The following is a 25,780-nucleotide window of genomic DNA, read 5'->3' as shown; positions in this document are numbered from 1 at the left end:
TTTATTAGTGGCAAGAGGTCCTTAAATCTTTAGGATACTTGATGCGAATTCCTTCAATATTGAAAAATAGTGGTGGTTTTCAAATCAGTTGCCTCAGAATGCATGTGTGCATTGGTCTTTTGTCAGCATTACAAGCAGTGAAGTAGCCCTTTTCTGTTTGTGTATAAATAAAAAATGGATACTCATTTTGAGTGATGTACAAATGAAGCTTGAAAATCCATCTTAAAATGGAGAGGTGAAATGTGACTCCATAAATGAAAGAATACATAAGCCGTGAAATATATTAGGAACACTATATCATAAAAATACAAATACCGGCAGCAGCCTAAAAAACCTTCTAAAATTGAGCTTTTTTTTTTTTTTTTCTGGAAAATTATCTAAATGGCCCTAGTATCAATCACACCAGTGATCAGTGGTGACAATTTCATTTCTGTTCTTGGCTCTTGCTTACTTGTTACTCTCTCTTGGTGCCCCTAGTGTACATCTCAACTCAGACACTGAATGGAGATACTGCTCAGCTGCCTTTAGAGACAGCCTTTCAAGTGAAAATATTTTGTGAAGCATTATTAGGAGTGGTGCTATTGGATACAAATGGGATTGAAGTACCTGGTTCAGTTTCTATGATATACTGCACTTATCCACATGGTCTTTTGGGGGGCATCAAGATGCCCCTACAGCAACGAACTGAGCAGACAGTGTAATTGCAGTAACTGCAGACCTGTAATGTTAGCCTGAGGTTTTAGAAATAGCTTAGTGGCTTAAATAAAATTTATTATCAGTGTTTGTCATTTGTCAAAGTATTTGTCACTGTGCATTGTTAAAGCAGTATTATATGTTCTTCAGAGTTTTCCACTTCATGAACCAGTAGACTAAGGAAAGGTAAGACTAATTTAGGATTTCTGTTGTCATAATAATACACTCAGGATAACAGCCTGTCATTTTTACTTAATGTTTCCATTAAAAGCATACTTCTTAGACCTAAATATTCATTTAGTAAATGGTATTCTTTGATATTTCTGTAATTAAATTCCTCTAGGGAATACTATCACTTGCTATATAACTATTTGGATATACATTGCGAAACAATCACAATTAAGATTGTTCTCAGTTAACTTTGACAAATTATCAGAAAAGACACATGGTCTGCAGTTAAGAAAGGAAATACTTCCAGTAGTTTTACAAATGGCTTCTTAAAGACTCTCCTGTCACTGCTCATACTTTCCTGTAAGCAATAGCACAAATTATATTAAGTACAATAAGAACAAGAAATATTTTGTTATTTTGTGAGGGTTTTTCTTTTATTGATGTTTTACACTGTTAGTGTACCACTGTGTTTTTCTCTGTAGAATTTTGTTTTCTTGAACTGTTGGTTCAACTCTTACAAATTAATGTCACAGGAAAGCAAAGTTTCTTCTGTGTGTTCTTTTAAAATTGAACTGTAGATTTCAGGTTAAAAAGATCTCTTTAAAGCATTGCTGCTTTTTTTTTTTATAAAGGGATTTTTTTTCTTTGTATAGGTATGGGGATGTGAAATATATGAACTGCTGTGTACAATACTTGCATTATGCTCTAAGTTCAGTCCCCTTCACAAAATGTATTATAATACAGAGGCAGCTGAGATTTCCTTGGAGGTAACAAGAACAATCTGTTTTGCCATAAAGGAGTTGCCTGCAAAAGCTTGCTTTCTGTGATCACTTGCTCAGATAGTCCCAGCCTGTCTCTTTAGATGCACAAAACTGGTATGCTTTTTAATAAATGCTTCTGTTCTATTGTTTTTGGCCAGAATGGCTTGATACAGGAGAGAAAGAGTGTGGTACTCTTTTTAGACTGATATGTTATTTTCAGGCAGTTGGGGTTTCTGTGCAAGAGAAACTTGTGAAAGTTTTTTACTTGGGTTGAGTGTATCTGTAGTCATTTTGATCTATTCCCAACAACTGATTGTGTTTTCCATATATATATATATATATATATATAATGTATGTATGTATCCATTTGTGGGTAGGGAGAGAGGGTGAAGGTGGCTTGAGTTGTTGAAATGACCAGAGCATTATACAGCAACCTCTGCTTCTGTTGATCTTAAAATATGTTATGGGTGGAGTAGGCGATTCTAATCATGTGGTGGCAGAAAGATAGCATTCTGAAAGAAAAATACGCATTTTTCAGAGGAAAGAAAAAAATATCCTATCCTTGGCAAAATGTTAAATAAGCAACTGCTGCCTCTCCACCAAGAAGACTGTGACAATCCTCCAAAACAAGTTGGAATCCCTTTAATCCTCAGTCTAATTTTCAACACAGCAAGTGAGGCCACTGAATGTAGTGTGTACGTTGACATGCTAGTATGTTGTCAGTGGTCTTTCAGATGGTTATAGCTTCACTGAATTTTAAGTTTTTAAGAGGGCTGTAACATTTCCAATGTCGTTTAGAATCCACATAGTTCAAGGTGAAGCCTTAATCTCTGAAGAGCGAGAAGCTCAACACGTAGACTTTAATGTTGGAATTTGCTAAATTGCTAAAATGAGTGCAGTTAGCTGAATCACTTTAGACAAAAATGTAATTCAAGTTGGAAGACATACTTTTATTAAGGAAATAGATAGCAGATACAATTATAGAAGAAAATGGAGTAATATTTACCACATGCAAGGTGAAATGGTGATTCTTTCATTATAGCAGAATCAGCATGACAAATTCCTTTTGTATTTAACTAGTCATCAGTTAAGTGAAAACATAAAAGCTCTAAGAATACTTTTAGGTTATAAAAATCATACAAGCCTCTTTTTCTGATTGCAGAAGACTAGTAAAAGCACACTTTGAAGGATAAGGTTAAGAACCATGTTTTATATGTGCCTGCACCCAGCAATTTTGAAGTCTCTTCCTGCTTTAGAGGGTTTGTAAACATTTTGTGAAGTTACTTGTTCAACTCAAATTCACTCTTGATGTGGAATCATGTCAGTGCTTGTTAACTCTTGCACAGAGCATACAGATTGAATGTGGCTGCATATTCAAAGAGAATATCAAGAGTATTGAGGACCTTAACACTGAGTGTTGCCTTTTTGCTATAGCAGTCATAGTTGCGGCTCCAACTTATATTTTTGCACATCTTTAAATGGCATGAAATAGATTGGTTTTCATAATGAAAGTGTTGGACAACTGGAACTGACAATATTAACTCAGCAGTCAAGACAGATAGGCCCCTGACCCTGCTCCTGAATACTATTTCTGGCTGCTAGGCCACATTTTTAGATCCAACTGATCTGGCTGCCAGCTGCTTCTGGCAGGCAGAGTCCTGGCACAAAAAAGCAGCTGTGGTGTTACAGAGTGCTGAGGGTTTATGTTCTCCTGCTGCAACTCTTCCCCCTTGCCCATGAGCTGCTTCCAGTGGGAGAGCTCTGGTACTGGGCAGTAAGGTTTTGGGACCTGCTTAAGAAGTGTGTGTACAGGCATATGTTATTTAGCTTCCAATCAATTTTTTTTCCAAGGATATTGGGGGAATTCAAGTCTTTTAACTGTGGTATTTGCAGATTGCTTTGCTTAGTAAAAATGTTGCAACCTCTGCAAGCTCAATGAGTAGGGAGAACATTTTAAATCTTGTACGTAGTCCTTTTTTCTGTGAAACATCAATGAAAAAAGTCAGTGCAGCCTTTTGCCTTGAATATTCAAGCACAAAAACTCAAGGAAGTTAGAAAATGGATAAATTAAAGATTTGCTTAAGCAGGCTGCATTCCATAACTAGGAAGAAATCAGTGATGTAAAAAGTCAAGTGGTGTACTTTTGATCCAGGTAGTATCACTACAGAAGCATTAACTTTTGAAAACTGTAATACAAATTAACATCTTTTCAGCCATTAGCAGTTTTTTTCATTGCTGCTGTTAGCCTTTGCTTTTGTACTGAAGTGTGTATATACAGCATCTAATGCAAAGGATCTAAAGCTGTTCTTTGAATAAATAATTATGAACAGGCTCGTGAAGTGATGCATGGATTTGGCAAAAGGGAGCCCAGCTGGGAGAAAACAAGAACAAAAAGTCTAAGGATTAGAGCTGACAGAACAAATTTCCATTGAATGATTATTTTACCTTATCACTGAAACATTTCTCAAAGCCGAAGTTTGATAGTCCAAGTAATTTGGCAATTTCTTTCAATATTGGACCCTGTCAGATTAAAACGTTTTAGAGTTTGCAGTTTCCAGAAAGTTTCTAGCCTCTAATTTCAAGTTAGTATTTCTGCTGCATAGAAAAATCAGATACTTTAGAAGCTTCAGACACTATTTCCTTATCAGATGTTATTTCCTTATCAGTTTTGAAGTAATAGTAAACAGTAAGTGGGAGCCAAGAGGACAGAAATAACCAAGTTTTCAAATACTAATATTGGCACTGGAGCTATAGTCGAAGAAGAGTTCTCTGCTGTTACAAACAGTCATTAGCTTTTGTGTTTTGTTCACGTACTGTCTTCTAGCTGAAGAGAAAAATAAGGCAGAAAATTAAATTGTATTTTAAATAAGCCCCAAACATAAACTACTTTTAAAATTACTTTTATAAATTGTTTAGGATTGGTTTTAGGTTTGCTCTTTAGAGGATACTTTGGGTTACATGTAAACTTACATTTCTTATGCTTTCTTTTCTGCCTTTGTTTCCTCACTTGAAACCAGCTTAATCTGCATAAGACTACTTCTAAAAATCCTTTGTTCTTTAGAACTTGAAGTTAGGTTTCAAAGGGAGATTTATCAATTATAACATAGGAGTGTTGTGTATCAAGTTTAAAATGACAGCAATCTTGAGAAAATACATTCAACATTATAATTTTCAAAGGTGGCTGTGTGATTTTTTTTTTTTTTTTATCTGAATGTCATGATAGTTTTAGAATACCTTGGTTTAGTCTTGAGTTTTTACATTTGTCTGCATCTCTTACTTTTGTCATGTGCTGTCTCTGCTACTTTTCTCTATCTGTAACTTGTCTTATTTCTTCCTGGTTACCTATTGCCTTTCTTCTACTTCTTGGCAATGTAGATCTTGAAGTGTAGGATATATGAAAGACTAACTCCTTTTTTGGTGGCTTTCTCTTTCAGGATAACGTTTTGTCATCTGCCTTTCCAAAGTAAATGGCTATATGTGGGCACTGAAAGAGGAAACATTCACATTGTCAATGTGGAATCATTTACTCTCTCAGGCTATGTCATCATGTGGAATAAAGCCATTGAACTGTGAGTTGAATCAAGTATTTTCTGTTGAGGGGAGGGAACAGACATGTCCCAGATTTTATTAATATCAGTTGCAGAAATGGCATTGTTACGTAGACTGGCCTCCATATTAGTCTTGCTATACTAAATACGTGATCAAAGTACATAAATAGTCATGTAAATACTTTTTATTCTCATAAATGTCAAGTGTTATTGTTAATGTGTTTCTACATATAGCACTTTTTTAACATAGTGCCTGGAATAGACATAAAAATAGACAAAGTAGACAATGTAAAAAGATACATAAGTAATTTTCTGTGGTGATAAAGAACTAGAGAAATAATGTATGTTAAAATATGCTGTGGCTGGTACTTCGGCAGACATGTTGCTTCTACAGTTTTGGGGTTAAAATGTGAAGTATAAACATATGCATTGTAAGAGGGCTGATGTATGCTGAGTGTAATATTACTGGCTAAAAATGTGAATTTAAATAAGCCTATTCCAAGAGTGAAGTGTATTTTCTTAGCAAATATTGTCATTGCTCCTCTGCACTTAATAATTACTTTGTGTATGCAAATAGTGTTTTGTGGGTGAAAACATCTAATGTGTGCTGCTGTTCCTGTGTGGTTATTTTGTTTCCAGAATGCTGTGTCTGTCTTCAAAGCATACATGAAGTCCATAATTCGCCAAAAGCTTTTGAAATAAACGCAGCTCCTCATTAGTACATCTTCTTCAATAGCAAGAAGTCAACATAAAGTCTTAACTGTGGGTGGTTTGAACAATGCCCAGCTTGGGCAGTTTATGAATAGTGGCAAGACCTGCTTTTCAGCATAGAAATAAACATTTTATCCAACTTTGTCAGTTCTGTAACAACAAACATTTAGATGTTGTAAAGCTAATGGCATTTTTTTTCTGGGTTGCTAAAAATCAGTAAATAAGTGTTTACTTGTGAACAAAAACCAAGTGCCTAAAAATAGACAGAAAGTGTTTATGTGCTTGAAGATAAGAGTGACTCCATGCTGAAATGTCAATAGTTTGCTTATATGGACTCTGGATCGCAGAATCTGTATTACTTGCAATCGTTGAGATGCAGGGGAATTTTTTTAGTCACATGGAAATATTTCTTGTTTAGGTCATCCAAATCTCACCCAGGACCTATTGTCCACATTAGTGACAATCCCATGGATGAAGGAAAGGTAGGATATCTTTAAAGACTATTAATTACATTAGTTTTCAATCAGGACTTCTTATAAATATAGATACCACTGCTTTTTAAGGAAGAATTAAGTAGATGAGGACAATGTTGAAAGCATAAAGGAAAGCTAAATCAAGGTTTTTGGATCTGAAAACAATATGATGCAAGGTACAGACTATGTGACTTTTACTAGATTGAATGTGTCTAATATTTTTGGGGTATTTTAGTGCTGTATAGCACTGAAATAAATATTTTATCTATGAGTTGGTAGAGGAGATCCTCTTATTTTTCTTGCTGGAAATAACAGTATACCTTGAAAATCTTAACATGCTTAAAAGATTGTCCAGGCAAAATCTCTAGGTGTAGCAATACACCATATTGATTTAGATCTCCATCCTTGACTACAATGGTATGTGTGTGAAGGGAGTGTTTTCTAAGTTGTAATATGAAGGACACTTCTCAGGGCACTTCTGTTTACTCATAGGAAATAGGCTGTTTCAACAGCGAGTAAATCTCAGCAGCTAAGTACTCCCTTTTTGTATGTCCATGCTGGGAGAAAGAAGTGGGAGTAAAGGTGAGCTACTTAGTGCTAGGAGCTGCTTCTCCTATAGCAACATTGCTCAAAGGAAAGATCTCACAGTAGATCAGCAGCTACAAAAGATGAAGCTTCATTGCTGCCTTCTATATAACAACTGCCAAGATTCTTACTACTTCCTTATGTTGGCCCTCTTTTATTTTCATTAAGAGAAGGGTCACTTAGGAGAGCAAAACACTTAAATACTCAACAATGTGTTAGACCAATTATCATGAGCAATTTGGATCTTCACTCCCTGCAGAAACAGTTCAATCTTGCTTCTAGCAAAAAGATTGTTTGTAAAGTTACCTTGTTTAATTTTGCTCTGGCTTTTCTCTTCTCAACAACTGATGGTGTTTCTCAACAGCTCTTGCTGTTCCTTTAGCCAGTTATCTCAATTGTGATTAACATCTGGAGAAAATTTGTATTGCATAGTTTCTTTATAGACAATGAACTGTTCCCTAGAGCTTCAGGAAAGGTAGTGTGTTCTAGCAAATCAAAGCAGAACAAATTCCAGTGAGGAAAATGCACAATAAAAAGTTCCCTTTTCCAACCTCCACATTTTCGCTTGGGAAGGAATACGCTTAGGAAAGTTTAATCTTGACCGTGCTTGAACTTGATGGGCTTTCCAAGGACTCTTCAGAAGAATGTGTATTTTTTTTTTTCTAATTTTGCACAAATGTCAGTTGTATTAGGTGGAAGGTTTTAGGAGGATGACAAATACAGACATCAAGGTCTTCACTGCCTCTCACTAATTTTTGTCTTCATAACTACTTGCAGTTATGTGTAGTATTATGCTGCATCTCTTCAGGACAAGAACTACATGCATTTCAAATGATATTTTGCCTATCCTTATAAGAACGTAATGTATCTGCTTATAATTGCAGCTTCTGATTGGCTTTGAGTCTGGAACAGTGGTATTATGGGATCTGAAGTCAAAGAAGGCAGATTACAGATACACACATGATGAGGTAATGCTTTCATGTACATTAGTTACTATGAGGATATCACTTGGTACTCTAATAATGATTTTTTTTTTTTTTTTCATTTTTTCTGCCTCTGTCACCAGTGGATCAATAAATAGGTCTCTTTGAAGTTGCAAGTACTTCAACTTTTCTCTAAAAGAGCCATAGAGTTTGAATAATAGAAACTTCAGACCAAATAACTGTTCACTGAATTTAAGTTTGTGAAGCAATGAAGGGTGGTGTGGATTGGATTTCGTAACTAATTGGGGAGGGAGGGGCAGGGAGGAGCTTTCAGAATTTTTTTTCTATTATTAAGTAGTGACTTCCACCTGTGTTAAGAACTTGAGTCTTACATTGAAACAAGATGGCTTAGCCATTTCTGTAGTTTCAAATCTCTCACATATTCTGAAAAGGGGGATGGGGGAGAGAAACCACTAAATAGTCTTGCTAGACATCTCTATAAATCTACCTTTTATTTGTAGGATAAGAACCAAGTTTGAAACAAAAAAAACTGGGGAGGTTTAAAAAAATGACATTGATTGGCACTTATTTTTTTAAAACTTGATTCTTGAGAGAATGTAGGCTTTTGAAAGACTGAGATTAAGAAAACCCATTCAACATAATGTGCAAGGTAATATATTTTATTGAAAACATAAAATTAGTCTTGATTACAATTTAATTGATTGTAGAATGCCTAAATCATTGTTTGGTGTCAGGTAGGCCTGTTTCTTGTGTGACAGTGGATATATTTTTCCTTAGCTTTGTGCTGAACTTTTCACAAGACTGAACTGGTTTGGTTTGGTTGTTTTTTGTGGTGGTTCTGGCTCATTATTCATGGTTGTGTTAGCTCTTCCAATCAAGAGTTTCTTTGAAGGGGGAGTCTCTGAAGTAGTCTAAGCCTTAGATCATCAGACCTGTATCAGAACAGCAGAGCTGAATTAGGTTTCTTTGTGTGTTCAGAAATGTTTGTGTAAACTTCAAAGTATATGTGAAGAGCAATTTCATACCTTCCGGTTTCAGTACATGAATCCAGTTATTTCCCTGTCCCTTTGTTTCATAAACTTACCCCTATCTCCGTCATCTTTTTCAAATAATAATCAAGTTCTTACTATACTTCTTATTGTTCTTGCTCTTCTCTAACTTTATTTTGTTAACCATTCTATTTTCTTTGTTTTATAAGAGAAACACAACAGCGTAGTATATTCAAGATGTGGGCACGCTGGATTTATGGTGTGGCATAATTATGTGTGGTTTTGTTTGCTTTTTCTCTTGATATTGGATTAGCTTTTTGATGCTACAGGCATTAAGTAAATATTTCCTTGAAACAACCTCCAGTAAAACTAGAGTCTTATTCTTCAGTGTTAATTGCCAGCTCAGAGTCCATTGCATTTGTGCATAGCTTCACATTTACATAGTTGGACAATGAAAATTTAAGTCTTTCTGCAGTTCTTCACTAGAATCCTGATTTCTACCTTGCATATGCTTTGGTAATGTCAGCAAACTTATCTTAATATGCTTATTCATAAATAACTCTGAAAATTAGAACAAACTGAGCAGCACAGATCCCTGAGCATCTCCACCAATTATTATACCTTCATCCATGAACTTATCAATTACTGCCTGCCTGCCTTTATTCTAGCTTGCCTGATACCTTAACCAATTATTCATCTGTCTGGGGATCTCTAGTCTGTTTGGTTTTAGTTTCCTTTAAGAGATGACTTTGAAAATTGTGTAGACAGTTTAATTGGTGTTTCCATTAGCCACATCCTCGTTGATGTTTTTGGAGGTTTGACTATGGTTTCCTTTTACCAAAAGTATGTTGACTTTTCTTACTTGATGTATTATACACATCCATTTGTTGGTTAGCTGTTCTTTAATAATGTTTTGTTACAGTTTCTAGAAACTTATCCGGGGTAGGCACTGTGCTGCTTATTCTGGTTTTCTTTGGATTTTGTGGTCCATTTGTTGAACTGACGCCATACTTGTCATCTTCCTGAACAAATACTGATTTGAGAGGTTGCAAACACCAGTCAATAGTTCAGCTGTTTCATCTTTTATTTCCTTTAAGATTTATAATTTATCTAGTTGGTCTGCTGGTTTTTTGATTGCAGAGGAGGTAATGAAATAAATACCTTAGGTAAGATCCTTTGTTAAAGAAATGTGCATTGTCAAAAGTTGGGAATGGATAGGAAGGGGAGGGAAAAAAAAAATAACTTGGTGAGTTTCACTGTACTCACTAGTGAGAATCAATATGCAGTAAAGTTGCTTAAAAATATTGGCCATTCAAGTCTTTAAAATTGAAGTATGCTTTTTCTGTGAGTTAAGATTGCCCTTTAAGAAAAATATATCTTTGGAAAAAGAATTACTCTATGCATAATAATTTGTTGGTTTACTCCTAGGGACTTTTTAGTGTCTAAGAAGTTATATATAGATTTACAGGCTCAGTGGACTCTGCTTGATTTTTCTATATTGGATGTTTTGCTTTCCTTCAAATTCTGGTACTAGTATTAACCATGGAAAAAATGACAGAACTTTTCACTCTGGAGTATTGGTTTAATTTTTGTTGTGAGATTTGTTTTGGTGATTAAGAATATTGATATCAACCAACCAGGGCCACCTAAAGTTATTGTAATTTTTAATTGTAATTGACTTGTCACTCTAGATATACTGGCCTGTTGTATGCCTTGAGATTATGCTACAGCTACCTACAGGTCTAGTTTTGTTTTTCAGGCTTACAAAAAGTTTTGAATTGTGTACTAGTAGTGTTTTGTGCTAAAGCTTATCATACTCAGTCCACTGAATTGTTAGTTGGTTTATTTTATAAATACATAAAACATGTATTTTCGTTATGATTTAAATAATATTTAGCTATATTGCTAAATCTAACCAGATTTTCTATAAAACTAGACAATAAATAGCCAAAGGCCTTGTTATGCTCTTTCAGCATTCTTTCCATCTCACCAGGTTCCTTGCAGAAATTAAGTGATTGCAGTCATCCTTTGCCTTTGTGTGCTGTTTATCAGATTTTTTTATGTTCATTAGCATAATTCTGTTCCAATGGTAAAGGATTGTTGCATTTCCTTTCTTTTGACTTCTTTCAAGAAAAGGAAGAAGTGTTCATTTCTCAGGTTTATCCGTCCTTACATAAAGCCTGCTTTCTTACTGGTTCTTAAGACCTATTTCCACATAATTGTCTGTCAAAAACTGGGTTTTTTATAGTATGGGCTGCCTACTGTTGTCAGGATTAGGCTTACTGTTCTGTGTTTTCTCTTGCATAGGCTATCCACTCGGTGGCTTGGCATCATGAAGGAAAACAATTTATTTGTAGTCACTCAGATGGTACCTTGACCATATGGAATGTAAAATCTCCTACCAAACCATTCCAGACAATCACTCCGCATGGTAAGATAGAATGGATACCCACTGTGTTTGACAACTCTTAAAACACAGGGACTTTATTTTCAATAGGAATATGTTTTGCAAAACTAAGTATTAAAAATGTATTTGTAGTGCAAGTAAAAAAACTATCATATCAAATGCTCATAGTTTTCATTTAAAAAAGCCCAGTCTTTATGAAATAAGAATCCAATACAGTGGAGTTTTGCCTAAATCTCTGAACTTTAAGATGACTTTTCACACAATGGCATTAATCTCAAAAATGCATATTTTGTAGAGCTTGCTTTTTGCTTGACATTACAATCCCATATGTTGTTTAAAATACATATAAGCAAGCATCTGTTTCATGTATAAATGTGTAGATTACCATATAAATTCTTGGAAAGGTTTGTAACAGAGTAAGACTAGCATCTGGTAAGATGTTCCCAGTGTTACGTGTCAAGTCTTGCATTAATGTTAATCCAGAAAATTAACATTACATGTTCTTCTGTGAACTATACTGCCGCTCTTCAGAAGTTCTATACAAATGCCAGGTTTATATGGTGTGCATAGTCCTGTCTTAGCAGTTTATTTACCTCAGAATCTTAAGTGTGAACATAACAGTGAGGATGATCTGTGAGGTTACAGTCATAGTACAAGATGCTATAGTTATGCATCCTAGTTGACCTGTCTGAGCCTCCAGCAAGTCCATGGTAACTGTGCTTGCTGTGGACTAGTGTGGATTTCTATATGATCCTGACTGATACTGTAGTAGTAAAACTAGTTAAACAAGTTTAACTGACTTAAAATTATTTTGACTTCTTTTAATAAACATTTTGATCTTGGGTTGCAAAATAAATTTTCTGCAGAACTTTATAGTTGCATCACACTTGACCAGTGTTCAGATAGAAGAGATGCATATTTACTATAGACTTAGTCTCTACTAACTCCATGGGAAATTGTATAATATCTGTAGAAGTTTTAATTGCTAAAAGTGCACAGTGGAGAAAGAGCGGGCCTTCATGTTCAAATTCAAATCTTATCCTGTAAGAATAACACTTAAGCCACATTTTACTTGTAAACTGACCAGTTTTAATGGCAAAGTGGTAGACATGAGATAAATTTTAAATCACCCAGTGCTACTTAAAACAACTTGTTAGACAAGGATTCTATTTTTGAAAACGAATATTCTACAATACTTAAACATGCACACACACAAAATCACAAAACCTGCAACTCCTAAACCTGAATATTATAGCGTGGTATATTGAGAGTTTTGACAAATCTTTAATTATGTTATTCCAAGGTGTCCTCTATAATTGTCAGAGGGGTTGACTGTATGTTTGTATGAATGTTCTAGTGTTGTTCTACTTTGCAAGATGCATAGTGAACTTCATAATTTGTCATCATGTTATGGAACTATAAGATTAATGTAATAAAATTATTCACTTTAGGAAAACAGCTGAAGGATGGAAAGAAGCCAGAACCCTGCAAACCTATCCTTAAGGTGGAATATAAAACAACTAGAGCTGGGTAAGACTTGTTTTTGTATGCAAAACTAACATGTAAAATAAATGCAGCTCTCTGAGAATGTACTCACTTTCCCAGCTGTTGGGATGCATATCCTGATGGCACTGAACTATGGTAAAACAACTGAAATAGTTTTGGTAAATCAGATATTGCCAATAAACAAAAAGAACATATGTGAACAAATTACTATGTAAAAACCTTAACATAGGTAAAGATAATGCATTATCTACATGCGTCTTCCGTGCTACTGAAGTCATGTGTATTTTTGTTCAATCTTTTGTGAATATTAGGAAAAAAAAGGCTGATAAAGCACAGAAAACACTGAAGTGTAGACCTGAAAAACTGAATTTTGACAAATAGTAGCCTGATGCAATTATTCTAAATTCTGTATATGTGCTCCTCCCCCCAAAAAGTTACTGGCAGAGGCTTTTCTGATAGAGTTCAGTAATTTATGCAGTGAATTGTGCCTAATTATGCATATTGAGAATGTAACAAAGCAGTAGTTGCAACAAGAGGCTCAGATGGAATTAGAGTATCTCGAATAGCATGTTTTTGTTACCAAGACTGCAATTAGGATTGAAGGATTTCATGAACTGTATAGAGTTTTTTATTTATGGTTCTGAAGTGCTTTAATGTGTTTGAGTAAAAAGTGCAATATAAAGATAAAACATTCATGAAAACCTGTTCAGATATTTGCAAGTGATTTTTTTTTTTTTCTTCTTCTTCTTTTTGTTGACTTTTGGGGGGATTTGTGGTGTTTTTTTTTTGCTTTCCAGGCATTCAAATCTATAGAAGATTACTTAATTGATGTTATATAGGTTTCTATTATGTATTGGTATACCTGTAGATATAACATCAATATGTTTTTATTGTTTTGCTAAAAGTGAGATAAATAGAAATTTAGGGCTGTGGCTAAGTCCCAGATGTATGAACATCTGTGATCAGTAGGAAGGCCATATTTTACTTGGAAGAGTTTACATCTGTCTGCATATTCTTTTCTCAACTGAAATGTCAAAAGCTGATCTCAAGAAAGATACAGATAACCAAAAGTCATCTCAGCTTCAGCAAGTTATAATTTCTGCAATCAAAAGCCTTCTGTTCTAAGTAGTCATTCTGAAGAAAAAGATGAGTTCAAAACTTGTTCTATGCAGTCATAATGTGAAAACTAGTTGACTTTTCACACAGTTTAAAGAGGAGCTTAATCTAGTATCATTTCCAAGAATACATAGCTCTTTGGGGAGACTGCTTTTTCTGAGTGTGGGCTTTTTTCTGTTACACCCTTCATTTTCCAGTGTCCATCCAAACTGAGTGTTTTGATGCATTTCAGTTTAATATTTTCTCCATCTTCAGTCTACTTATTGTACTTATAAATCTGTAACAGTTGTGATAATCTTCCAGAACTTCAGTTGGGAGGTGGTGGGGAGGGAACACTTAAAGAAAAAAAAAAGGCATTGTGGTGGTAAAGCAGTGCACTGAAAATCTCCATTAATTTACTACTACAAGACATGTACTTCAGTTCCCACTTTAATTTTTGGTTTTACTTGTGATCTCATTACAAGAATTTTAAGGTAAGGCAGAGCTGCCTTTTAATGTTCAAGATGTTGATAGTTTTTCTCTTTGCCAATTGAAATTGATTAGGTATGAGCATGATACAATTTTGGCTTTTGGCTAAAGCGCTGCCATTTGTTGTTCATGGTTTAATTTCTGTAACACAGAGGAGAATAATTCCTGGACAGGACCAAATGTTTTCTAGCTACTGAAAGAATATAAGAAACAAATCAAATGAACTTGCTTCTAAAGCAGTCTGTCCCAACTGTTCTTCAAAAACAAAGCAAAAAAACCCCACAAAACAACCCAAAAAGCTTACAACATATCTAAGAGGTACTGTTTAATGTATATTTAAGTTACTTCACCTAACTTCTTTATTGTGAAAAACAGTGAGTTCTTCTCAAACTTTTTTTGTTTTGAAAAAAGGTGTCCAGACCCACAGTGAAGGAAGGAACTGAACTGATTACTGATTGCCATCTGTAGTAGAGGCTACAGACACAATTCTTTCCACTGTTGCAGCTCTTATTAATCCCTTCTCATGTTTTTCCTCCTTCTTTTTCTTATTGTGAAGCTGGAATTGGGGAAACAGGAATATGTGAGGCCTTTTCTGGTTCTTACAGATGACCTGAAACATTAATCCACTTTGTAGTGATATTTTTTTTATAGTGTTTCCCAAGTGATTTTTTTACAGATGAGGAAATTAATGTAAAGGGATTGCTTCCATACCTTCTTGAAACGTAACTGTTTCAAAGAAGAATCTCTGTATTAGCAACTACCAGAAATGCTGTATAGCAGTTCTCTAAAAGCTGAACACTGCTTTTGTTAAATGTTTTCTATTGTTTCAGGTAGGTAAAACATAACTATCTGAGTTGGATCAGTCTCATCTATTATGTAAAGTACAATATTGAAGTTATGCATTTCTATTTAACATTTGTGTGCATCAACCTTTTAATATCTAGCACAACTGAAGGACAACACCCTAAGTATTTAATTAGAAAACAGACAGCATATGTTTGTGATAAATCCATGGTTTCATGAAAATATGAAAAGCTCATACACAAACCTGTGTAAGTCTTTCTGGCAGATTAAAGTCAACTTTAATCTTTGGCTCATCCATGTGACAGATCCATGTAATCTATTCTTAGCTCTTCCATTCTTTGCTTCATAAGGATGCAGACTCTGGCAAGCCTACTCAAAGCAACCTGATTATCTTGAGAAATAAAACTGGGAGAAACCAGCATGCAGTTATCACTGTGATGTATGAAATTTAGTAACTGGAAGTTGTCACTTTGTTGTCAGTTGATCTTGATGAACCTGCAAGTGTACTAATTACTGCAAATCATTCTGGCAGTATTATTGTTTAAAAACCTAATGATTTTGTGAGGACAAAAAAAATACTGTAATAAATCATTCCAGCACAATGAGAGACTTCAAGTAGATCACACCAGTACTTTTCTCTTCGCTGACATCCTGAAAAATACCAGATTAAATTAGTCTGTCCTTTTCCTGAAATTGCTTCATGGACCTGACCTTAAAAGATTATGTGAAGTTCCAATATAAAGAATTGAGATTAAGTTAAAACTTGGAGAAAGCTTATTCCTTTGCTAGAAATGCACTTTTGGCTGCTGTGGGAGGCAGGGTATTGGTGAACCCGTGGTCTAATTTATGGCCATTCCTTTGAGGTCACGTCCTCAGCCAGCTAAACTCTTTGATTCTGGCAACTCTCCAGTCACAGAGCTTTCTGAAGGATCAGGCAGATTGTTAAACAGTTGTAGAAACAGAAAGTTTATCCCAGTCTGCTTTGCCTTCAATGCTACAGATATAGAACATGTTTCAGCCAAGCCTTAAACTCATGAAGGGCAACATGTGCATGAAGTACACATTCCATGCACAGTTTTCAAGAAGAAAAATATACCTGATCTGCCGTATTTGTGTTTCAAGTGCTAACTAGTGAAAGCAATTTAAACAGTATGGGAAAGATGGTGTTATAGGAAAAGACAAAAAATAAAAGAACTCTGCAGCCTCATTCTCACAATGTCAGGATGGCTTTTTTCTCCCTTACAAATTTTACTGGCCTAGAGCATCTTATGCGGAGAAGCTGAGGGAGCTGGGTCTCTTCAGCCTGGAGAAGAGAAGGCTGAGTGGGGATGTCATCAATGTTCATAAATATCTCAAGGGTGGATGTCAAGAGGATGGGACCAGACTCCTTTCAGTGGTGCCCAATGATAGGATGAGGGGCAACAGGCAGAGACTGAAGCACAAGAGGCTCTGTCTGAATATGAGGAGAAACTTCTTTATTTTGAGGGTGCCAGAGCACTGAAACAGGCTGCCCAGAGAGGCTGTGGAGTCTCCTTCTCTGAAGACATCGAAAACCCACCTGAACACATTCCTGTGCAATCTATTACAGGTGAACCTGCTTTAGTGGGTGGGTTGAACTAGATGATCTTCATAGGTCCATTCCAACCCCAACCATTCTGTGGCATACTAGCTGCAACACAAAGGGTAGGATTTCTACCTAAAGTGAGCATAAAAGTAGATCAGAGGAATTTCACACTCTTGAATGCCTTTTTTCTTTCCAGAAATATAACCTAGATTTTGAGGCAATAGTAAAAAATGGGTGTGATTTCTTGAGCTGTATACTTATAAACAGCTCTTTAAAATAGGACATAATACCTTTTAAACATAAACTGTATTAAAATGAGTGACCTTTGATAATCAAGAAAGTAGAAATTACCTGGTAAAAAGAATATATTCATCTTGGTTTTTAATAAATGAAATACTAAACTCTAAATTATGTGCATATTGGAGAACTTGGATGTGTTTAAATACATGTTTCTGTACAGACTTTAAAAAAATCTGTTGAAGGGAAGCCTCTAATCTTTTATTAAAACTAGAAGAAATTGTTTTACTTTGTTGTACTCAGCCACTTAATTATGCAATAGGAGTAGTCTATGACATAGAAGTAGTTCCTTTAAATTTGTGCATGATGGTGGGGGGGAAAATGGATAAAATGTCTAGAATAAATGTGTGATGAGAGATCTGTGGGTATTTATTTATGTCCTTGCTTCTTAAAAGATGTTGGGTCTTTGAAGCTTATCAAGCAGCTGCTTTCTTTTCCAAGACTGCAAAATTACTTTACACTGTCTGCAAAACTGTTCATCCTTCAAAATTTATGGTAATTTTGTACAGGAAGTAAATGAGACTATTTCTTCCTGATTCTGATATTTTATTTTATGGATAAATGGGACATTTGGGAAATCTGGATCTTCAGTTCAGTGTGAAAGGAACCATTCTAAAGTTTAACAACCAAAAAAAAAAAAAAAAAAATCATCTTAGTGAATAGTTGCAGAGATTGGTTAAATAAGCAATATAGAACAAAATATTTGGAAGAGATGTCTGACTTCAGTTGTAGCCTTTTAATTTCTGGTTTTTAAGTTTTGAAACATGTACTCAAGCTACACATTGCGCAAAGAGCTGGTTTGCATTATTCTTAATGTATCTTTGCTTAATGATATCTTACTGAACTTTGGGCGGTTTTTTAACCTTATTTTTATTATCTCTTTTTACATAATATCTAAATGCCTCTGCTTTATTCCAGGGAGCCTTTCATCATTCTCTCAGGAGGCTTGTCCTATGACACTGTAGGAAGAAGACCCTGTTTAACAGTTATGCATGGAAAAAGTACTGCTGTGCTAGAAATGGATTATTCTATTGTTGATTTTCTAACACTCTGTGAAACGCCGTATCCTAATGGTAGGCTGTGTAAAGATTTTTCTCAGTGCTTTGACCTCTTCGCTCTGGAGTTTTATCCCATCAGAATATTCTTTACTGTTGCCTTTCTGTTTCATCTCTGGGGTTCAAGCTGCAGCAGCAACAGCTGTTATCCCTATTGTCTGAAGTCGGTTTTGTTTCCCAAAGCATCATGATGGAATAGTTTATTATAAAACCTATTTTGCTTCTAGAAGAATGCTGATTACTAGTTACATGGTTTTTCATTTTTTTTTTAAATCCCAAAGGCGTGTGCAATCTAAAAGTAGCATTGCAGTTTTAACCTGTAGTTACTGCAGCAGATGTGTTCATCAATATTTATTAGAGCACATGAGACCTTTTCCAGTCAGTGCTAAATCTTGATTAGTATTTGTGTAGTAGTCTTAACTTTTAGTGACTTTATTCATTACCATACTCACATGAAGTTCATCACTAACCTGTAATATCTCTTCTGCAGAAAGGGATTTTTTTTTTTTTTAAATCATAGTTTAGGTAGTTCTCCCAGATTAATAGTAGTATATTGCCGATGACTCCAGTGTTTTTAGCTGTCAGCTTTTATCAAAGTATATAAAACTGCTTAGCTTAGAATTAGAGGTCTGCCTGAAAGAGGGCAAAATAAACTTCAGAAACTCTTTCAATTTTCTTATTTTAGTGACAAGTCAGCTGGTTATCAATCCATTTTTTAAACCAATTAGAGTTTAAGCCTCACTGAATATGAAGAAAAGCATTTTGGAGGTTGGAGGATGTCATTATTTAGTTATTGGCTCGTTCTCAAAAATACTGCCTATGCATTTCCTCTTCGTGTTCCTTTTCCTGTTGTTTGAGCTGTTTAAATGGTTCTAGCAAATCAGAAGAGAGTTGAGAATATTGAATATAAGGGGGAGTGTGGTTTTTCCGGACTTAACTTGGAGTATTCAGGGGGGTGAGTGTACAAAATATCTTCAGAAACTGTATAGTTATGAGTGGCTTTTCTACTCCTGACTGATTAGAATGCAAGGACCAATTACGTTCTTGAGGCTGTGCATGCAAGAACTATGTTTACCAATAACTAACCTTTTTCTTTCTTTTGTTCAGACTTTCAGGAACCATATGCTGTAGTTGTTCTCCTAGAAAAGGACTTAGTACTGATTGACCTTGCACAAAATGGGTAAGAATCTTGTGTAGTCTTTTTAATAGTTGGCTGCAGTGGTCAGCCTATTGTTCTGCTCTATAGCTTTTTAGTCTGCCATAGTACCTCCCTGTCCAGAATATAACATTTTGAATATTAAATACAAGTCTTCTTCAGCAGAACTGAAAATACTTATAGATAACTTTTCTCAACTTAATACGTAGTAGGTGACAAGAATGACTGACAGGAATTAGTTGTACTGCTTTTTAGTTGTCACAGTTTATTTTGAAGTTGATTCCTGAGTGCTATGAGAGGAGCTCAGAATTTTGGGGAAGGGAACAGGGAGAACAACTGTTTAGGTAAGCCAGGTAATTTTGCCTTACAATGGGTGTTGTTGTTGTCATTACATAAATATTTGCTGATTTTATTGCCAAATTAATTGCTATCTTGTATTGCTTAAAGTAACTCAATACTGATGCAATAAAGATATACATAAAATTCGAATGGTAACATCTCCTCCCTGGTTTAGTACTGTGGTAAGAGGTTTTTACAACTAATAGTTGCCTAGCACATTTTGAGTATCTTGTTACTTTGTCCATGGAACAGTCTGTATACTCTTAGATGATGATTAAAAATACTAGATCCTGCAATCTTTCTTTTTTAATCACGGGTTTTGAAATCGGTATAGGCAGTAATAACTAACTATTAAGGGATTAGTAGCAGAGGAACCTGACAGATAACAGCATGCTCTAGGTGAACCTGCTTTAGCAGGCGGGTTTCCAGAGGTCCCTTCCAACCCCAGCCATTCTGTGATTCCATGCTCTTTGTGGTGTTCTTTATTAAAAGTCACCAGTGGTTAATGAAGAAAAAAAATCCTTGTGAAAAACATCCTTCCAGGGCAAAACAAAAACCTGTAGATTTGTATTCTGAAAGTCAGTGGTGTGATACCTTAGGTAATGATGACTATATCCAATTTTGAAGGAGGTCAGGTTTGGTCCTAATATCTCTACTGCTACTGAGCAATTTCATTTAGATTTTTTCCACTGTTACATGGCCATATGCTGTATCCAAAACTTGTTTCAGATATATCAGTGACATTGATCTTCCAACACTCGCATGTTGCAAGATCAATAAAACAAGTTTTAATGAGCTTGAAATAAGAAAGTTTGTACAAGGCTTTTTTCTCAAGTGAAATAGCTTATGGTACCTGAAATCTGAAGTTATGTTAACACTTGTTCCATTTAATAGTAAAAAAATTTTCGTCAGTTATGTTTTTAGAAGACTTATAATGGTCTTTATGATTGACTTGCAAACTGTTAATTATTTCACATCTGAGAAAAGCAATAAATTTAATAGAATTTGTTACAGGAGTTTTCCTTTTGCCCTGTGTTTTCATAAGGATTTGTCATCTTTTTTTTATAATTAAGCCTTTCATTTAATTGTTAGAAGAATGCTTTAGCATTTGAGATAGCTTTGTATAAAGCCACTGGTATGCCGAACGTTTTAATCTGTTGTTGCTAATTTTTCCTTAAAATGGGTTGAAGATGTGTACCTTTTCGCCTCTCTCAAAAAAAATTCTCTGGAGATATGTTCATTGAACACAGATGTGTATACCACTTGATTTTTTTATTAACTTTTCTCATTAAGGTTCTGTTGCTTTTCTGGTGGTGGTGGGGAGTACAGGTGTGTGTTTTCTTCTCATTGGTAACTGTGTGTCGCTATCTGTAACTTTCAGAAAGTGATCTGGAAGTTGCAAATAGTTTGTAAAAAATGCTGGACAACTTTCTGTCTAGCAACAGTATAGTAATACAAAGTGAGAAGTGGAGTCTTCCTTTCTTCCTGGAAGAACAGACAGAAGAGTTAGAAATAAATTCATAGCTCCACATTACTACAATTAGGATGTGGTAACTTAATTTTTTCCACAGGCCATTAAAAGAGTAAGCTTCTAAAAATATAAAACTACAGCAGTGTTCTAGAAATACTCTAGAAACAGTCCAAACTTCAGATTCCATCTAGAGTGATACACTATGTTGATAGTGTACTGGATGCGCGGTAAGGTTACACAGTATATTTGTTAATAATCAAATTTGATATGCATTTCATTTTCCTCTATACAAAAAGAATGCAAACTTAGTTTTCAGTGTTTTGTGTTCTACATTTTTAAAAATGTTTTCCTAGATTAACAGTCTTCCCCTTTCATCCATTAAAGGTACCCTATATTTGAGAATCCCTATCCTTTGACTATACATGAATCTCCAGTTACCTGTTGTGAATACTTTGCTGATTGTCCTGTGGACCTCATACCTGCACTCTATTCAGTTGGCGCTCGACAGAAACGTCAAGGTTATAGTAAGAAGGTACAACATCTAGTACATACGTATGTATTTGTCTAGAGATGTTGATTTTCAATATTTTCAATGTAAGAGTGGCCGTACTAAGACCAAAACTCCATCTGATTTGTTATCCTGTCTTTGGCAGTGGCTAGAAGCAGATGTCTAGAGAAGATATAGCATATGGGAAGCTTATAGTTGTGTTTTCCTGATGTATTCTCATTGATCACCATATCACTGGAAGCCAAGGGACTTCCTGGAGCCAGGAGTGTTGTTTTATAGCCCTTGTTGATTTTTTTTTTCCCTCTCACTGTAGTTGATCAATCTATTTACTTTCTGAAGTCATGTGAAATACTGGAATCTGCAGTATCTGCAGTACTTTCAGTGGCTTAACTTTTCACTGTATGATATTTTCTTCCTCAGTGTATTTGTTAATCTTCCAGGAATGGCCTATCAGTGGAGGCAACTGGGGTTTGATCACTCAGAGCTATCCAGAGATAATTATTACAGGGTAAGTGGCACCATAGTGTAGTAATAACCTTTTTAGCTCATTAAGTAGAAGTGAGAATGTTTTGTTCCTCCTATAGAAAACAATGTTCTAAAGAGTGTTTTGAGTGATTTAAAAAAATACGTTCACCAGACAAGACATATGTATAATCTCTTGAGGTGTTAACAGGAAAGTAGAGGAAAATGTGGAAGAGAAGGTAGGAACAAAATGGTAGCAGGTGTTTTACAGGGATGGTTATTCTAATGTGGTATTGTCATTATGTCTGCTTGCTATCAGTATATCCTGGATGAAACTTACCTTTTATTATTTAAATTTTGGAAAATACGTGTGCAGTGTTTTAAAGCATAGGAAGTCCATTAAATAGTTATTGAGTTCAGTTCTCCAAGGGAAGATGAGCGGTTTTTTTAATTTCAAAAAGGAGAATTGGATACTTAAATCTGTTTTGATCTCCTTTGAGACTGATCCTTTTAATACTACTCTGAGGAGCATAAACAAAGTAATTTATGATTGTGCAGTGTATCACTGAAAGTGAGAGCACTGCTCAAGTTTGTTTTTTAGAATAGCACATTAGCCATAATGAGGGTTACTGTCACTTTATACTACATATTGCAGAGAATTTGAGAGAGAGTCCTGAAAAAATCTAGTCATCCAGTTCTCAGTTTCAAGGGTAGATAAACAAGTTGTGACTCATTTACACTGAAATACAGTATATTTAGGCATCTCCTTTACAAGTGTCACTCCAAATAAACAGCATCTTATAAGAAACAACACATGGTAAGGTATACCAAACTGCTTATGGGAAATCTAACTAACTGAAATCAGAATTTAAAGTGGTAAATTAGTATTAGTACAGTGCGATTTTGGGGAACTGGCCCCTTTTGTCTCAAGTATCTGGGTCACATGTATGTAGAATATCAGCTTCCAATAAGTTGTAAAAATAAATTGTCACTAAGAATGCTAATAAAAATAGAATGTTAACCATATATTTTCTAATCAGTAGCAAAGAGGTCTTACATTCCAACTAACCATTTTACCATCTTACTATTTTTTAATATTTCATAGGCATGCTGATGGGTCAATCAAGTTTTGGGATGCCTCAGCAAGTAAGTGTTTTCAGTAGAGATTTTTTTTTTTTCTGATGAAGTTGGAGTTTCTGAACTTACTGATTTCCCTAATGGAATGTACTTGCAGACTAGTCATTGACATTATTTTCTGCCTCAAGTAGTCAGCAACTCCATAGGAAAATGTGATTTAAAATTGAATAAAATTAACATTATTTTTTAGCTGATTGTTTCACTCTTTTTTTCTGCCTCCTTGAAAAGACACTGGTAGTCCAAGGGCCAGCTCAAATGGAAGAGTTCTAAAATTTTTAGAAGCGTTCTCAGAAGCACATTGAGCGTCGAGATGCATGACAGGCAAATGCGTTCCTTTTTAGTAAAACTGAATTTCAGTTAATTATTTCTGTCTTTTTAGACAGGAGAGAGGCATGTGTTTATAAGACATCAGCTCCCCATAAATTACAGTATCTAAAAATGAGAATTGGAACCAGTAGTAGTTTGTGCTAATAAAACAATGTAGGCATTTGTGAAGGAAGGCAAGCGAACAGTAAAGACACTTTTCTTTGGTGGAACACTGAACAGACCTGAAGAGTCTGATACATTTCTCTTTAGTTATAGGGTCAATTGTATCTGATGATCTACACAGCTAACAGTGAGAAATGCAGTAAAAATTGAAATTAGAATGCATTACATGGAGTTGGATGTTTCAATTAATCTAGTTCTGACTAACCTTATTCTTTGCCTCAGACAGTTTTTAAGTACAATCTTCAAGTCATTGCTAGTTGTCTGAAAACTTATGGAAGACTGGGATTCCAAAATGCTAAGGGCTGTGTGGGTGTGGGAGGGAACAGATGCAATGTATATGTTTAAAAACTGGGAGGAGGAGTATTTGGAGTGTTATACATCTTTCACTTCAGTTTGCAGTGGGGGTGGAAACTGGGAGGGGAGGGTGGAACCCACAAAAAAACCCCCACGCTAATTTTGTGTGCTTAAAAATTCTATTCAGCATAGATCTGTTGAAAAGAGATCCTGCTAAAGATGTTGAGTTTCTTTCTAAAACAGATAAATAAACATGTTAAGGGACAATCTGCATCTATCCTGTATCTTGATTTTAAAACTTTTAAATCTCTGTAATAGCACGGTCTTACAGATGAACTAGGGAAGTGAAATTCAGGTAAAACCACTGAAAAATGGAAGAGGAGAAAGGGTTCTGTAAATTAGGTTTTCCTAATTATATGATTAGTATTTGTACCATGGTGTGGGCTGTTGACTAGAGAATATGCTTTTGAAGTCTTAAAGCAACACCAAGACAATTGGAATAAAATAGATCAGAAATAATTAGATTTACAACTGAGAATGAAATTGCTAATTCTTGAATATCATCCAAGACCATTATTGGAATCTAGGATCTATGATTTACACTCAGGACTTATGTTCTGGGAAAAAAAAAATCAGAGGTCTCATGGGTGATGGTGTCAGTGTTGCACAAAAAAATATCATCGGGATAAGTATAATTGAGCTGTAAAACCAACATGGAGTAATTCTTCTACAATTTTAAACTGTGGCAAGGCCTCACTATAACAATTCTAGGAAACATACTATCAAGAAAAATACAGACTGATCAGAGGGCAGTAATTTTGAATGACAGAACAAAAAAAGTGGAACAACTGGGACTCCTAAGTATGAGAACAGAGATGAGAGGCTAAGGATTTGAAATACCGTAAGGAGAAAGGAAAGGAGCTTCACTTTTCTGCCATAGGTAGGCTTAAGTTGTGAGTATGACACACGTAACTAAATGTTGTTGTTATAAAGAGATCCCTTAGTATAGTTAAGCCTTCAAGCTGTGAGGGTTTAGTTAATAACTGAAGCTTAGTATAAATCTCTCAGGGGAAAGGTTGGGTTTTCTTTGCTTTTTGTTTATACTAAGTGATGCTGCATTGGGCAAGCGGTACACTGCATGGGAAGAGGCAACACAGATATGCAGTCCTTGTACTGTGCCTTCTTTTGTTGAATATAGTGGCTTTATCTGTGAAGAAAAGTTTCTAAATTAAAAAATTAACAAGAGAAAAATACCTGTTTAGATCAAAACTAATTTTTGTCTGGTTTGGTTTGTTCCTAGTAACGCTGCAAGTACTCTATAAGCTAAAAACAGCCAAAGTATTTGAAAAATCAAGGAATAAAGATGACAGGCCAAACACGGATATAGTAGATGAAGATCCATATGCTATTCAGATCATCTCATGGTGTCCAGAAAGCAGAATGCTGTGTATAGCTGGAGTTTCTGCACATGTCATTATTTACAGGTTCAGCAAGCAGGAAGTCACAACGGAAGTCATTCCGGTAATGAGTATAAACATTTTTTAACTTTGTGCAATTTAACTAAACTGCTACAACAGTCTTATTATAGTTATTCATTGTCCTTCATTTCAGTTGATGAAAACAATTTTCCCAAAACAAAGAGATATGTTTTTGTGGAGGAAAAATAATTACAAAATTCATCAAAAGTAAAAATTGCACACCGGAATTTTTATTTTCATTGGCTTTTTCAGGTTTTGCATCTAATAATAGTTTTGTTGTATCTGTCAAAGCAAATAGTGGGTCAAAACTTGGATGTACCAAAGGTAAAATCAAAACAACTCAACGAAATGTGG

The 25,780-nt window shown here is 35.1% G+C and overlaps 1 protein-coding gene across 11 annotated transcripts in view; it reads left to right on the top strand.

Moving 5' to 3' along the window:
• The window catches only part of STXBP5 (syntaxin binding protein 5), a 101,769-nt gene that overhangs the window by 38,064 nt on the left and 37,925 nt on the right, over positions 1 to 25,780 (top strand). For all 11 annotated transcript variants that reach the window (XM_065057494.1, XM_065057495.1, XM_065057504.1 and 8 more), the window contains 11 exons: positions 5,060 to 5,194; positions 6,303 to 6,366; positions 7,827 to 7,910; positions 11,183 to 11,306; positions 12,734 to 12,812; positions 17,956 to 18,110; positions 19,200 to 19,272; positions 21,443 to 21,590; positions 22,007 to 22,074; positions 23,134 to 23,174; positions 25,249 to 25,469. In XM_065057494.1, the coding sequence (XP_064913566.1) occupies positions 5,060 to 5,194; positions 6,303 to 6,366; positions 7,827 to 7,910; positions 11,183 to 11,306; positions 12,734 to 12,812; positions 17,956 to 18,110; positions 19,200 to 19,272; positions 21,443 to 21,590; positions 22,007 to 22,074; positions 23,134 to 23,174; positions 25,249 to 25,469 (1,192 nt within the window). The remainder of the gene's footprint in view (positions 1 to 5,059; positions 5,195 to 6,302; positions 6,367 to 7,826; positions 7,911 to 11,182; positions 11,307 to 12,733; positions 12,813 to 17,955; positions 18,111 to 19,199; positions 19,273 to 21,442; positions 21,591 to 22,006; positions 22,075 to 23,133; positions 23,175 to 25,248; positions 25,470 to 25,780) is intronic.

Source organism: Columba livia, chromosome 3 (genome assembly GCF_036013475.1).
Source record: "Columba livia isolate bColLiv1 breed racing homer chromosome 3, bColLiv1.pat.W.v2, whole genome shotgun sequence".
In the NCBI taxonomy this organism is placed as follows: domain Eukaryota; kingdom Metazoa; phylum Chordata; class Aves; order Columbiformes; family Columbidae; genus Columba; species Columba livia.
The sequence above is the reverse complement of the archived record's forward strand: the minus strand, read 5'-3'. Positions and strand labels throughout refer to the sequence as shown.